The sequence below is a fragment of the Saccoglossus kowalevskii genome, chromosome 7 (genome assembly GCF_978046115.1).
Source record: "Saccoglossus kowalevskii chromosome 7, keSacKowa6.1, whole genome shotgun sequence".
Lineage (NCBI taxonomy): Eukaryota > Metazoa > Hemichordata > Enteropneusta > Harrimaniidae > Saccoglossus > Saccoglossus kowalevskii.
In genome coordinates this window covers 14,446,955-14,463,218 of record NC_140647.1, presented here as the reverse complement: position 1 = coordinate 14,463,218, position 16,264 = coordinate 14,446,955, and the positions used below count along the sequence as shown (strand labels likewise).

Here is a 16,264-nt window from a genome sequence, read left to right as displayed (position 1 = left end):
AATACTGGTATTCTTACGCATGTAGTGCCTTTTGTCACCTTTTTTGGTTGATCATTGATCTCCAACAAAATACACCTTTCCTACGCAAGATTCCAGATATTTTTAGCATATGCAGATGACCTTGTAATTATTATCTCTTGTTTTAAAAGATGTATGCTAACCTGTTTATATTCTCAAAAGGGATTACTTGAAATGGAATTTATAATTAAATTTGCATAAAACCAAAATTATAGCTAACAATTTTTTCTTTCAAAAATATTTCAATCTAGAAGAACTAAATTAATTAATCAAATGATTTAACAAAAATAAGAAAGGCCGATATAAACATGTGCCACATGTACAGATAATGTGTAAAAATTTCAGTCGGAGATGTCGCAATATCACATTAAAAAAAATAATTTCTCAACTGTGTACTTTTTGACGGGACTTTAAAATTTACGTATCCTTTGTGCTGTTTTGTTAGAAGTGTTACGGCCAAGTTTGTAATCATAGTCCCTCGTGGGACTGTGTTGTAATTTACATTTTTGAAAGACTGGGAAATCAGTCATACGATTTTTCCACAATACATCTTATTATTATTATCCAGAGTTCAGAGGAAAACGTAGATCACAACAAATTGTGAGTGAGGTCATTCATCGATATGCAGATTAATTAATCCTATATTGTAAATAATCTTCGACACGTGAAATACGTGATGTGTATGACCTTTGACCTTGGTAATCGACAATTAAAGCGCAAAACTCAACCACAGCATTGACATGTTGATTGGGAGCTGCTGAACCGCAGAAGATATTCAGATGAAAACAGGTAAATACCACGTCGTTTAGTGATTGTATTTGTCGGTGTGAAAAATGCTGCGAATGACTGTTAGGATGGGAAGTGAAACAGCCGGGGAAAACTGCCTTCCTCCACGGCTGTGGACGATGGTTTGAAAATGTACAGTTTCTATTTTTTCGCTGACTCGCATTTGCATATTTATCTAGCTCATGCATGGTTACTAGAAGACCGTGGTTTATGTGGTACAAAATACCGTGGGTCAGTCCATATTGTTACATATTTTTTTAGGCTAAGGGATTGACCATTGGAAATCCGGAGGGAATGGGTGGTTTCTGCTGTAAAAACAATTATAGGGACAGAAAAATAAACATCTAATACATACCATAGTAGATACAAAAACAAATTCTACTGATATTTACTAGAGACAAATTATTATACCGACATCATCCCGGAATTGAAAATCTACCTCAACACTCAGTGAAGGAAAAATGTGTTTATATTGAGAATGAGTTATTTTTGGAATATTTATGTCCAAGCAGTAAATGGATAAATTTATTGCGTGTTTAGGAAAAAAGGCATCATTTCTAAGTTTTGTATAAACTATAATTTATTTATACATGTACATTGTGCAATTTCAATGACGCCACAAGTGTCTATGAATAGAACACCACCAGCTCTATGAATACTGTAAAATACTTTATTAATTGGAATTAATTTTCACTGAAAAAACATTTTTTGTGCTTTGTATGAAATTTATATTCACTGATTTTTGATAAATTGAAAGTAAAATATAGGAAAAAATATATATTCACTGGATTTTATTTTCACTGAATCATTCCTTCAGCGAAAATAGCAAAAATTAATTCCAAGCGAAAATAAAGTATTCTACAGTAATAGACACTTTTTATTACAGGTACTAATTGACAACACTGATTATCAAAAACTATGCTTGTGCAGGTTTTGTAAATAAGCAAATTTATTTCTGTATCACACTCACAGTCAGCTGGCATATGTGATCGGAGGTGTAGAAAGAAAGCAAAAGTTCAACTTCAACTTTTACAAAAAATCTAACCAAAAACTTGTTTTTTATTCTTCCCATTATGATGAATAAACAACAAATCGTTACATCTTTAGGCATATTTCAACAGTAATTTAACAAAATATGATTAACAGTGTTCCTACAACACAGACGACTATGTGTGTGGAACAGCCTCAGCTGAACAATGAGCTTGTGTTTCTTTGATGGTCATGAACTGTACACAAATGTACCGTAGCTATATCAAACAATCAGACCATGATGATCAGACCTTGCCCTTTCTTTCTACACCCAAGGTCATCCTTGCCAACATACTGTGACCATGCTCTACTAATATTCCAACATAGCATACAACATATGCGTGCCTCTGTTCCCTATATTTTAAAATCAATTTATTTCAAAATTATAACACCATCTAGCCAAGGCTGTCCGGGTAAGAAAAAGCAAAAAAGTCACTCAGAGTGCCCGCGAACCTGCATCTATACCTTAATGAGATAGACTCAATAGCAATATAAGAACCAGGTAGCAAGTCCCGAATTCTTTAATTTACTTTGGTACTGTACACCCTGATTTACTCGGGATATTTTGTAGAAATTAAATGGTAGTAGGTAATCATTTAGTCTTTATTTGTTTCTATCATTGTGCAAGGACACTTATTGAATAATCACCAAAGAATATGAACATCTAATACAATTTTCTATATATTCATTGTTCCTGGCAGTTACTTTCACCAATTGTTCTGTAGATGTGCCCTGCATTACATTGTAGCAAATGTTATCAACTATCATGTATGTCGTTCACTTCTACATGTGTGGTGCGACAGCCATCGCACTTTGATTAATTTAAATGATTTCTTGTTTGTTTCATGAAAACTATAATTTGGATGATATCTTGAAAGTCATCACAATTCCGTTCAAAAGATTGTGACAGTCAAATGATTTCAAGTTTTAAGAGAACACTGATCTTATATGTGATATTAAATGGTCCATTATTATGTCTATATTCTAGTAATACTGTATATATTCATACTGGAACTCAAGATTGGTGATAACAACATATATCAGCCCGTGATAGTAGATATGTGGAAATGGGATGCATCTCATCTGTGAAAATATTATATGCATTATCCATCTTTAGAAGTAAGTCACATTTTATTTTTGACTATTTAGTTTAATACATTGCCTGCTGAAAGCCAAAATGATCAGAAAAAATGGCATAGGTAGACAATGTGTTAAACACTTGGTTAGAGAAATGAATGAACTTTTGTAAATTTCTTGTTTTTTATGGTTTGTATATATCCGATACGGTGTTGTGATTGGTCTAGTAACAAATCTTCTATCAAATGATAGAGAGAATGTGGTCTAGTTATAAATCTTACATTGTATAAAAGAAATTTATAAATGTTTTATAAATTATATAAAAACATTCATGCCTTTCTGAAACTGAATGTAATGTAATGTTAATATTTTATTCTATTACATTCTCTAAAATCTCAAGTTATACTTTTTTAATTCTTTCCACTTTTTGCCAATTTTTTTTTATTCATTGTTTTTCCTGTTTTAATGATCATACATGTATGCATTCTATTCTATTCTATTCTATTCTATTCTATTCTATTCTATTCTATTCTATTCTATTCTATTCTATTCAAAAATACATACATTGTATACACTGAGTATGTAGCTCCAATTGTATTGGCTCTGTATTTGTACGTTGACATGAAGGTTAAATGAACCCACATTCTTTGTAAGGTAAACAATGTCTGAATGAGAAGCTGTGACTGATTTATACCTGACCCTACTACACATTAGTGTCTGGTCTGGTGTATGTTTGTCAAGGTCTCCATCATAAACTAAGTACTTGCATTAAACATTGACACATTTTCACTTGTAATTATGTTTGCAATTAAATGATATTATTAGACATTTGTCACTGTAACACCATACATGTAAGTTACAGTGTGCTGCAATTTTGCGGTATTTTACGGGGTACTGTGGAATACTTTATTTTTGCTGAAAAGGCTTTTTTGGCGTTTTGTATGGAATTTATTTTCACTGATTGTTGATGAGTTTAATGTAAAATATAGGAAAAAAGGTATATTCGCTGGATTTTATTTTCATGGAATCATCCTTTCAGCGGAAATAAATTCCAAGCGAAAATAAAGTATTCTACAGTATTTTCATCCTACCATATTAGGAAATGCAAACCCCAAATATGGAATGATTACGTGTGTAAGCGTCCTCTAATAATAAAAACAAACATGGCTGCCACCAGAGTTTGACCGGACTCCACACAAAGAAGTTCGCCGATTCTGTTCTAAACATGGTGTATCCTTGGAAAGAAAAAAATGTATAATGATAAAGTTATCATGAGAATACCTCAAACTATGCACTCAGACAGTATGCCACGCATCAACCTCTTCTGCTCGTCAGTCCATACTCTCGCTGAACTGTCTTCGTGCATACTTTGAGGTATTCTTGTAATAACCTTATATTATCTCCAGTATTGCGGAACAAAAATGATATCTGGACACCATAACTGAATAAACACCATGCACATGGCTATCCAAGTGTGGATTCCTAGTCAAGAATAATAAATGAACATATATATGTATATTATATTATTTGAATGTACCGGTAACTATCCATTAAGTCAGTTCATGGACCTCAGAGGTCTCAATTGAAAACAAAACAGTAGAATAGGTTATGTTGTCACAGTTGTGAATTGTCAATAAAGCAAACATTGACATTTTTATAATTCAGAAAGAGCAACACTGTACATTAGATTCATTGATCAGTTTCCTGCCTTAATTATTACCATTATCAATACAAATGACCACAAACTTTATCAAATATGTAACTCACTACCTGAAACTACATCACAAGAAACATTATAAGATTACAATTTTCGCATTATTAATATCAAAAGTGTTATTTCAACCTTTTTTTCTGTTTTTACTTGTTCACTGTTACATGTATTTTATTACATTCCTGTTCAAAATGGATTGTTTTTGATCATTACGGAGTGATAAATTATTCTCATTATATCTTAATAACATATGAAGCAGTACCAATGAATACAGAAAATTATTTTATTTCATTCCTCCACACTTGAAATCTTCTTATATACTACTACCGATACTATATGACTGACTGACTGACTGACTGGCCATCATTTTGCTCACTGAGTTTATAGTTTTTCTTATACATGTATATAGTCAGGTGCATTCTGAGATGTTTCTTTTAGGTTCAATATTTAGATATACAGTGAGCGACATAAACCTGTAACTGTAATGTATCTGTAAACACTGGCCCAGAGCTTTCATTCAAATTCAAATATGTTATTGTGGTGGGTTCAAGTACAAACTCAACACTGTATCTTACTAAACTGTGTTCACATGCCTTCACTTTTATCTGAATGAGATGTAATGTTTATAATCACTCGCTTATTCAAATTGCTGATTGGATGGTTTCAAACTACCTCAATTATATATTAAAATACATGTATAGTGTTCGTGATGTCACAACGTCATCGATGATTGGTCAACTACTTTAATGTACTTTTGAAATTATAAAATGATGTATTTATAAATGTTTATGCGTCCATACTTATTCACACACACTTTAATAGCGTACAGTATAAATATGCACAAATTGAGGTGGATACTTTGCTACTTTTCACAAAATATGACTCGTACTTGGCTGAAAACAGTACTCTTACATACCTCATCACAGAGTACAACTTTAACAATGTCATGTTTCGTTTGATAGGTGTACTTAGTGATAATAAGACATGTCCTGAAGAATATCCATTTCCAGGATGTCCCAGACCAGGCATTGATCCTATTGAGGCTATTCAATGTTGCTGGAGTTATGATGTAGGATATTCATGCTGTGTACCATCACATTCAGAGTAAGTCTAAGATCAGCTCAGTGAATTCATTCACGGTCACAGTTTTCCACAGTTTAAGAACATTTTGTTGTTTAGACGCATATTCCAAATAATTTTTTCCTGGTTTCAAATTAATTAGGTAGACCAAATGACATACTGGCCATCAACAAAAATAAGGAAGCTTGAACCCTGGCAGTTATACTGGGTATTTTTGTAGCCATTTAGCCGATGTCGTAATGATAGAAACCAATCATATGCATCTTAGATTGCGTCTTTGAAAACTAAAATTCGTTCATTGATTGGTGGTCCACAATGGGGCACAGTGTAAATTTACTTGATGGCGCAGAATGATTGTGCAACTAGGGGGTGCACAATACATTTAGATGCAGTACCGATTTTATCCTCTATACATACCTTCACTGTATGTAGCTCAGTATACATGTATAGCAGTCAACTAGTAAAAACAGCATTTAACAATATCAGGGGACTAGCTTCTTTGTATAGTATTTACAATCAGAAGACACAATTTTAAATAGAACTGATGTGTGTGCAAGTGTGAGATATGCAATAAAGAAATCACACAATTAGAATTATGATCACAAAATCTCATTTCCGGAAATTCTAATGCAAATTTGGGCGTTGTGTACGAACTAGTTTCTGTTCATCTCAGACTGTTTTTTGACCTTGCATATTCGAAAATGTGTGCAATTTTGAATTTTTTGAATGCGGACATATTCTTGTCAATTTATGTTTACGCAGTCAAACATTTTCAAGCACCCACTACATTCTGTGACACTATTGATTAGAACTACATTTGATTGATGCACATAGAACAGGATGGCTTTCAAGCGTTCGCAGATCGCAAGAGTCCCGTGAGATCTTCATCACATGCTCTTATATTATGAACACGTGATAATGTACATATTGTTAGCAGTTGTTTTGGTGATAAACGAAGACTGCAATTAGTTGTTCACCTTGTAACAATCAAAGCTTCACTGTGGATTGATTGCAAAGCTATGCATTCCCACACAATAATAATATTTGTATTTTTCATTGCAGAGTCGGTTCAGCCATTCTCTTAATAGTGTTTGCAGTAACAGCGTTAACAGTGACAGTCATCTCTGTAATGTTTGTCTGTTTTGTGTGTCAGCAATTTTACAATTTATTGTACAATGCGAGAGTTGCAGAACAAGAGGAACGCGTCTCATTGATTGACTCCGGTATTTATGCATAGTCTTGAAGATTAACTTTTCAACTATTGAACATGCATCAAGAAAAAAAACAATACTTGGGGGTGGCGCAACGTGACAAGACGTTCCACGTTGCTAAGACGCGCACTACTGTACCACATATTTCTATGGGCTCTGAGCGCGCTGCTGAGGAACGTTGAGCGAAGAGCTGGTGAAAATTCGAGAAAACGACAGGAACTCAACTTTGAAGTAATCCTGAACAATCAAATTTATATGCATTACACACGCATGAGTAATCTTGTTACACTGTTCAGGGGAGTCTCAACAACCATCCCAAAATACAGTTTTCTGAGAGTTTTCGGCCTTTTTCACCAGGATTGTTGCCATGCTGTGAAAATGCCCGGGTGTCACCCCCCCCCCCGAGGATACCTCAATATATCTCATAGTACATTAAATTGGACTGTGGTGAATATCTTATCTCAAATTCAAACCGTTACACTATCAGCAATATTTTGCTTGAAATGGTATTTTGTTATAACTTGGGTCACAATTTTGATTTATTTCGGTTTGTCTTTCAGTCTTTGGATGTACATGTATAATCTTTGAAGTTTATCGATGGATTAACAAGTAATAATATTGATAATGTGGCTTGCGGGATCATACTTTTTTTTAATTTCTTCCATGAATCTAGAAATGCATATTCAAATTGGTGAAATTGTAGTTCTCGAAATCCAGAAAACTTTAATTTTCATTTGACATGAAGCAAATTGTTGATCGTTGCATACTGGTGTTAGGTGTTAGAATTGACCTTATGTAGATGTTATGCCAATAATGGGCTTAAATATTGTTCACTGTAAAAGCAATGTATATTTTGTTATTTCAAGGTAAAAAGTGGTTTCAAATTTGTTCCACATGGTCATCACATCTGTTGGCTTTGAAATTAGGGTTCATTCCCAGAAATATTGAATATAAAAAAAAAATTAGATAAATTTGGGCAAGTCTGTCTGGTGGTGAAAGGGTTACGTAATAGCAATGACTCAACTTTCAGGTCAGTGTTGTCATATTGAAATCTATTATAAATGAGTAAGCAGTTTATATTTTTCACTTCTTGTTTGATACGCACAACTTCAGTTAACTGAATTATTGTATTTACAAGTCAGAACATTTTTAGTATAAAGACATAGAAAATTTATATGATGGAGAGATGTTATTCCATAAATCATATTCACAATATCAAGAGTTCTATGTGGAACTATTGCGCAATAATATTTGAACATAACCAAATTCCTGGTAATAGAGTATCCAATAAACTAAGTTTTATTGGATTTTTGGCAATCATTGTAATATGCAAATAAAATTAATGAGCTGACTTAATTTTTTTTACATTCCAGAAACACTTTAATGTAGGGTTATTAAACCAGTATAGATAAGTGTACCAACAAGAAATTGAGTGAATAATGTACAGTAAACTCCAAATCACACGGGATTGTGTTACTGTATGCAGGGCCTGAATAGCAAACACGTAGTGAGACTACATGCTCACTAATCTGGCCCTGTACTTCAAAGGGTTTATTTGGAAACCGCATTTCTCATTTACAAACTTAAGTAAACAGTACACTGCTTTTATTCTGAAAAACCACTGATATTTTCTTTGTATCAACAAAATAGTATATCATTCAACAAATGGAAATGTATTTATTAAGCTTTTAATAAATCATGGAATATATACACAATTGTATACTCATGGAATTTCATAATCTTTTGTCCAATTGGAATTTGTTGTCCCTTGTTACATACATGTCATTTTTCACCAATATTACCATGGAAATATGCAAAATACTATTTGAAAGTATGTGGTTGTTCATTATATATATATATAGACTTCATAATTTGATTCAAAATAATTAAACCTTAACTAATCTTGCTTTTGCAGTGTGTATATATATTTTGACTTTTTGAATACAAGAACCATGTTCATTTCTGTTACCAAAATCAAACTTTGTTTAATCATTCATGGCTGCTGTTTTAACAAGTTTGATTGATGAACACAGACTTTGTGTGAAATCAACATTGCATACCTAAACTAATCTTACAAAATCTTGGTTGCATCTGTGTATTTCATTACTGCAGCTTTATCTTTGAACCATTGAGGATTTCAACAGAGCTGACAAACTTAAAAACTGTAGGTAACTGAAATCATTCTAACTTTACCCAGAATCCTCTGCTCATTAATGAAATGCACTGAATGCCTTGTATAGTACGACAAAATAGTTCTGCACTTTTGCAGCCCAGTTCAAATATCCCTTAATAATTCTCAAAGAGCTTGTATGCTAGCCCTATACATTGAACGTAATTAGTTGTGGCTGATATAACAAGTTAAAAACACTGCAAACCATTGTCTCTATTAAATTCAGTTAGATTTTCCAAATCACAGAGTCTTCATGCAACAGGCACTCATCGTGTAACAAATAAATTGCGCCCTCTATAGCCAGGATTCAACAGACATTTTCAGGAGAATCCTTGAAGAAAAATTGGTTACTAGTATTTCCATTTGCAACCAAAAAAAAAAAAAAAAAACTACAGAAAGTTGAACATGTAGTAAAATGATACAAGAATAAAACTCCCTGTCATGACTGGTAGCGTACTATTGAACCATGTCATGACTGGTAGCGTACTATTGAACCATGTCAAAGTAATCTATGACTGCAGGCTTCTTTTTATCAAACAGATCGGTGCTTTGTTTGGATGCTTGAACTGACATTCTGTAAGAAAAAAAAATCAATATATAAAACATTCGCCTGTAATAGGAAATTTTTAAATCGTGTGAACTTCAGAGGGTATAGATTTTATATTCCCACACAATTTCAATGTGCATGTTTAAGTGTCACCAGTGGATGCATCAGATGGCCATTGTGTGTCATTGTCTACAAACTCGCGTCTACCCATGAGCCTTTGTATTTTGCATGTTATCATTCCCACGTGTACGCAGGTGATGACCCTCACGCTTTAAAGATCAACAGTGTTGTGGAACCTGTTCATCGGTAATTATGGAAAAAGTTTTACTGTGGAAACAGAAATGACTGTTAGGTACTACATATTGAATAAAGCAAAAACATGCAGTACAGACTCTATTCACAAAGATGCAAGAGCACAAGTGGTGTCAGTATTCTGGAAATTCAAACTTTGCTCATTGCTTGTTATTGTGAACAACGACCTATGTCACATTACCGGTAGTTGCATATCCTACACTACATGCAAGGAAACACTATCAAAATTCTATCAGCCGCCATTGGATCAATTTTAATGGATTTTCATTGTTTATCTTCTTAAAATAGAAATCAAAGTACGCCATATTTAATGTATACTTCCATAAAACCTAGAGCCCCTGCCACCAACAAATCTCTGTTCAGCACTGTACTTCCAGCCTGATGCTACCTATATACATGTATGTACGATTTAACTTTGTTCTAAGTTTCAAGTGAATAATTTTGAAAACAAGCAGCCTATCGGCTGAGATAGCTCCGCTGTTAGCAATGCACATTTCAATTAAAGAACTGAAGACATCATTAGAAAATGAACAATATGTATAGTATCAAAACAATCGGACTTACAGTTTTTAACAAGAAGTCGAAAATATCACTTCCTACCAAAAATTACAAAAATATTCACCAAAATTATAGAATCCAAGATATCATCACGAAATGAACAAATCTGAGAAAGGTCTACATGTAGTACCTATATATGTAGTATCAAAGCAATTAAACCTTTGGTTTTTAACAAGAAGTCGAAAATATAACTTTTTACCAAAAATTACAAAAATATTCACCAAAATTAGAGAATTGAAGATATCATCACGAAATGAACAAATCTGAGAGAGGTCCACATGTAGTATCTATATATGTAATATTGAAGCAATTGCACTTGCGTTTTTTAACAAGAAGTCGAAAGTATCACTTTTTACCAAAAATGACAAAAATATTCACCAAAATTAGAGAATTGAAGATATCAACATGAAATGAACAAACCTAAGAGAGGTATACCCAAGGTACATATACACCAAGTATCAAAGCATTCAGGCTTGTAATTTTCAAGAAGAAGTCACGGACGACGGACAACAACAGACGACGACGGACAATCACTCATATGATAAGCTCCGCTCGACAAAGTCGACAGCGGAGCTAAAAAGGTTTTCCATTTCCAGTGTTGAATAGCCACCAAGTTGCAATCCAATCATAGTATAAAACCAAATGTAGTTCAGTCGGTTATCATCTATTTCATACGAGCAGTATTCACAAGAATATTACCTAATATCATCTTCTTTACATACATGCGGTATAGGAGTTGGTGCTTTGGGGTGCATTTCATTCTGTATTAAACTCGTCAATGTCACAGCTGGTATGTAAGACCTGTTTCTGTGTATGAAAGAGTAATACAATTAAAGAATGACTGACAATTAAACAGTGAATTTATGTTTCCACATCCAAGGGTTATCACACAATAAAATCTCAATAAATATATAATCTAACAAAACATTGGAATTTGAATTTCTCACTAAGCAAAACTTAATTTCATTTCAAAATGTTCCTCATTTATCTATATTACATTTTGATCAATATTCTGATAATGTTGAACATTAGAAAATATTGTTCAACCCTATTTCAAAAATTTACAATATGTACAAAGATCATAACCATAACGATATTTATTTTGATGAAAAGCTAATATATTGATAATAAATTAAATGTCATTTCTTTTTTTGACCACAATCAGTATTTATTTTTTTCACTAATCTAACCTGATTGCTGTAGCTACAGTACTTCGTTTTGGTTCCGGATCATAACTCATGGTTTCACATTTATAGTGTTCAGCAAGTTCATGTATAACTTGGCGATGATCACGTGTCATCGAAGTAAAGGAGTGGCTTTTCTTGTTCTGTTTTATCTACAAAGATAAAATAGTCAATTAGACAAGCAGACAGATGAGAAAATAATAAGAATAATGCAATGTAGAAATAATTTTGTTCCAAATGAACTATTTAACAGTTTTTTAAACACTGTTGACATGCATAACTTGTGTATATTCAGTGTGACAGGACAGTAAATAAAGATCAGGTGTCAGGTGACACCATGAAATAAACATAATATTGCGATATAAATATCTATATCGCAATGCTGTTAAACGGTGATATTCATCTTGCCATACATGCAGGAGATATTTGTCCCATACATGCATGAACAAAGATGGCGACTTCAAGTGTTGCACAAATCAACCAGTGATAAAGACATTACCAAGATATAACTATGCAATTCATAGCAGAGGGTGTAACAGTCATTTGTAAGTATTAACACATCAGCTTACCTGTTGTAGTGCTTGCACCAAATTTGACAGATCTCTCTCAACAGAAGCCACGAAAGCAGGATTTTTTCTGGTGTACAAATTCAAACATATTTTTCAATGACATTATTGATATGAACTTTATGGAATAAGGGATTTTTTCGTTCACTGCGAGATCTTGCGTAATGCGTGAATGACACAAACCGAAATCTGCCGCAGAAATTATTTATTTTTATATTTCTATGTCTTATTGCTGATATTTCAGAAGAACATACGGCATTCATCTTCAAAATTACAGGTAACCATCAATGAATGTGTATACACATAGCATATTATTAAATATGCAAGTACCCACAAAGTGGTTTCGCATTTGTTAAATCCAGCACAATGTTTTGACGCTACTACGACGCAATGAGCTTTGTTTTTACATTCAATTTTATGAATATTGTTAAATCTCAGAGTGAACAAAAAATGATCTGTTGACAAGATATTAGGTCGGAGGGGCACAACACAAAATGGCACATACAATGTACATATTACTAGTGAGTTTGAACAAAATTTAAATTAAGCACTACACACATGTTCAGTGCATTACAAGCGAGAAAATATTATGCAATAACGATAAATTACACGCCAATTTTGAGAAATTTTGCGAATTTGTTAACCCATGTCAACAATTCAGAATATGATAAATATCTTCACTATATAAACTAATGCAAAGACATTAACTGTTAACTACCAAGACATCAAAGATCTTATTCCTCAAAACATTTTCAGGTGACCCCATTTCTTTATATAGTAATGAAACCAGAATAATGCCAGTAGAAAATTACAAATAGTCTTCATTTTTACATACAACTAAATTGAAAGCATAAATATTGTATAATTTCATGAACTATTTTATCACAAGATTACTTAGACTGCATAAAGTTAATGTACGTTTCATTTATCGCTAACATTGTCATAGGATACTCACCGTGCTTGTTCTTTCAAGAACTGCGAGTAGTCTGGTACTCCTGCTTTGGAAGATAAATTGGCATCACCGATGTTAAGAGCTTCGGCAAAACGTCTGAAATTATACGTAGTATAGAAATAAAATTATCTTATAATGACACAAAAAACAGTGTACAATAAATAAATGCTATATAAATAATCAATAAATTTATTGTAAACTATTTTATCTTTTGCTGCTGTCAATAAATGCAAATTTTGATAAATGCGAGTTTCAGATAAAGTAATTACAAATCTGCCAAATTTATTTTTCTCTTGTGATATAATACCAGTAATAGACCTTGTAATTGTACTCTTCTTTCATTACATTCATACATGTATTACCCTGAACACACACTGAATTAAGTCAATTGCTGAATGTCAGGTTTATATGATCTTACCTGTTCCTTTCCATCACAGCACAATCTACAGTACATTCCAGTCTGTGTAAAATTGACACAAATAAAAGGTGAATAAAATGGCATAAATACAAATCAAGCAATCCCTTCTGCAAAAGTTGTTCCAAAGAAAGGGAGATCTGGTTTCAAAATGTACAAAGCAACAATGTAATATGGATTATAAATTTACAAGTTTTCTGTGTATTGATAAATATACTGATATCAGTACTAATGACAAGATAAAAACGACAGATATCCATAATATACGACTGTAGAGGGCGCTTTTCACTACTCACTGTCTCTGTTTATGTCCATCTTTAATCTGCATTAGATTGCTAATGTCCACAGTCTGTCCTGATTGGATATCTTTCATCTTACTAGCAAGCTGTGATGTAGCCAGTCTGAAATAAACAAAATAATTTCAAATAATTCTTACAAACAATGAAAGTCTCTGAATGTATAATTAAAAGATACAAAAAAAACTCAAAGTTTTAAAGAAAGAGAAGAAATTAGACTGTTCATTTCTTAGCCGGTGTCTAGTGAAAAAAAAAAACATGCTGAAAAAAGCTTAGCATTGAGAGTTCGTGTTTCGATTGAGCACATTCGACAATGTTTGAAGATTTTGAATTTGACTGTTTCGATAGAGTAATAATTATAATCTTGTAAACTCTGGTGGTACATACGGTACATGTTATATTGTAATAAAATGTGACCATTTCTGTTTCTTCATTGTAAAAGTGGTGTTGAAATCAATGATGATATATCTAATTGCACAATTTAATTTTCCCCCAAAAAAACATAATTTTAGTCCCAATCAAATTTCGGTTTTGTCTACACCAACTACGGTAGACTATTGTTGAAGTAGTCATGGTTACGTAGCACATACCTCTGAAATGCTTGTGCCATCTGTACATCATCACCGCCTTGCATGCATGAAGTTTTCTCACTTCTATTCCCACACTTACATGTTATCAAAATCTACAATTCAAATCAGAATTACATAATAAGCAATCAAGTAACACAGAAATCAATCTAAACCAAACTGTGAAAGTTGTCTATGAAGAGAGACTGGAAAGTATCAATCTGTATCAGTAATTTGAGATTTTGATGTCACCAACTGGTCGCATCCAGAATGCCAAACAATATTTTAATTGAGCGAACATTAAAGTTTGTCATTTAAAAAAAAAAATACTATTTTTAACTGTTTCTTGAAAAATGGACACTTAATACTTAAGTATGTATATGTAGATACTTTGGTAGAACCTGTTAATCTGTCTCATTTCAAGATGGCAGCTAAATTGCTGATAATGATATTAGCAGCAGAGCTGTCTCACCTAACAGATAAATTGTTTTTTGTAGACATTAAGGTTGCCTTTAATCTGAAATCCAACCATTTCGAGTACAACCAAGAATGGCCTGGTTGCTATGCAACTACCGGGGTTTATAGTTAACACAGAATTGTGCCATCACTGATTGCCTGTCTCTATGACTTATCATTAGACAAGGCCCACAGACATCACTTAGCACTTACGACCGATTCACTCATCTTTAATTTATATATTTTTCCCACAATCGTATATGGCATCTGGTGCAGGTTGCTTTTAAAATTTAAGAAATGTTCACCTACACTGAAATGTATCAGTAGCCAAACAAATCAATTAAACTTGTGAAGAGCAGTAACAGTCGGTCTTACGACTGACAGGTAATGAAATCAACAATGACTGTTGCATGTTCAGTCCATCACAAAAAGTTTCACTTCTAAAATTCAATAATTTATCCTATGGACTTCACCACATTTAGCTCATTTTCCATAGAATTCTATGGAAATTCTATAGATAAGGGGATAAGGCTACAATCAGAGAACATCTACCGTATTTGCAGATGACCACATACCTGTGTTTTACACGATAGTTTAGGACACTGTTTTCCTGGGTGGCATGGCGCGCCACATGGATGCCCACATTCTTGTCTACGTACAAGACATGGTTGGGTACAAATCTCACCATCACATTCGCCCTGTCAACATAAACATACATTTATACCATTTATTTTTTTACAATTACTTGAGGGTATTTGTAGTAACCAATTTAAATTAAATTAAATTCATTGAAATTTGTCCTTCACAGTTTACAGCAATGGTCATTGATATTCATAGTCTCACAAACGCTTTTTCATTTAGAATAGTCTGACAATAGAAACTGGTCTGCACAGCATTTTTGACTTGTCAAATTATATAAAAAGACAATTGAATTTTTTTGGTATTATATTTCACATGATAGTGCACATATTAAACAGCTGAAAGTGTACTTTTTGTCTGAATATTTACTACTGGAGCAAAATGTAGCTTGTCTAAAATTTTGAGGTGAGCTGCTATCACACGATGCAAATTCGTTAAGATCTTGTTGGAAGCTAGAGAGTCACATGACTTGATTTGGCCCTGAGAATGGTCTTCCATTTATTCCTGCCATCACATCCACTGTGGTTACAAAAGTAAGTTGAACAGTGAACACGATACTGCTCAAATTGACTAAGTGTTCAAAACGTCATAAAAAAGACGCCGACGGCGATGCGCGTCGCACAATCTTTTTGCTAGCTGTCAAACAACTTGTCAAATCAAAACATCTACGCGCCAAATTGAAAAGATTGAC

The 16,264-nt window shown here is 33.2% G+C and overlaps 2 protein-coding genes across 2 annotated transcripts in view; one reads left to right on the top strand and one right to left on the bottom strand.

Annotated features, from left to right (window-relative positions):
• The first annotated feature begins 720 nt into the window (after positions 1 to 720).
• LOC102808018 (uncharacterized) lies at positions 721 to 8,627 on the top strand. Its single transcript, XM_006818460.3, has 4 exons — positions 721 to 807; positions 2,822 to 2,952; positions 5,584 to 5,725; positions 6,764 to 8,627. Exons 2-4 carry the CDS (start codon positions 2,901 to 2,903, stop codon positions 6,936 to 6,938), a joined length of 369 nt encoding a protein of 122 aa, XP_006818523.1. The 5' UTR covers positions 721 to 807; positions 2,822 to 2,900; the 3' UTR covers positions 6,939 to 8,627.
• Positions 8,585 to 16,264, bottom strand: part of LOC100372172 (transcriptional repressor NF-X1-like) — a 24,201-nt gene continuing 16,521 nt past the window's right edge. The window contains exons 14-22 of the mRNA XM_078010608.2: positions 15,510 to 15,632; positions 14,503 to 14,594; positions 13,913 to 14,017; positions 13,620 to 13,661; positions 13,205 to 13,297; positions 12,253 to 12,319; positions 11,690 to 11,835; positions 11,199 to 11,306; positions 8,585 to 9,656 (exon numbers count right to left, since the gene is read on the bottom strand). Of these exons, the coding sequence (XP_077866734.1) occupies positions 9,569 to 9,656; positions 11,199 to 11,306; positions 11,690 to 11,835; positions 12,253 to 12,319; positions 13,205 to 13,297; positions 13,620 to 13,661; positions 13,913 to 14,017; positions 14,503 to 14,594; positions 15,510 to 15,632 (864 nt within the window). The 3' untranslated portion in view covers positions 8,585 to 9,568. The remainder of the gene's footprint in view (positions 9,657 to 11,198; positions 11,307 to 11,689; positions 11,836 to 12,252; positions 12,320 to 13,204; positions 13,298 to 13,619; positions 13,662 to 13,912; positions 14,018 to 14,502; positions 14,595 to 15,509; positions 15,633 to 16,264) is intronic.

Excerpts from the sequence above, each read along its gene's own strand:
- LOC102808018 (XM_006818460.3), top strand. The coding sequence starts at position 2,901 with ATGGGATGCATCTCATCTGTGAAAATATTATATGCATTATCCATCTTT. Across the intron at positions 2,953-5,583 it reads TGCATTATCCATCTTTAGAA|GTGTACTTAGTGATAATAAG; the intron begins GTAAGTCACATT and ends TTCGTTTGATAG. Across the intron at positions 5,726-6,763 it reads TGTGTACCATCACATTCAGA|AGTCGGTTCAGCCATTCTCT; the intron begins GTAAGTCTAAGA and ends TTTTCATTGCAG.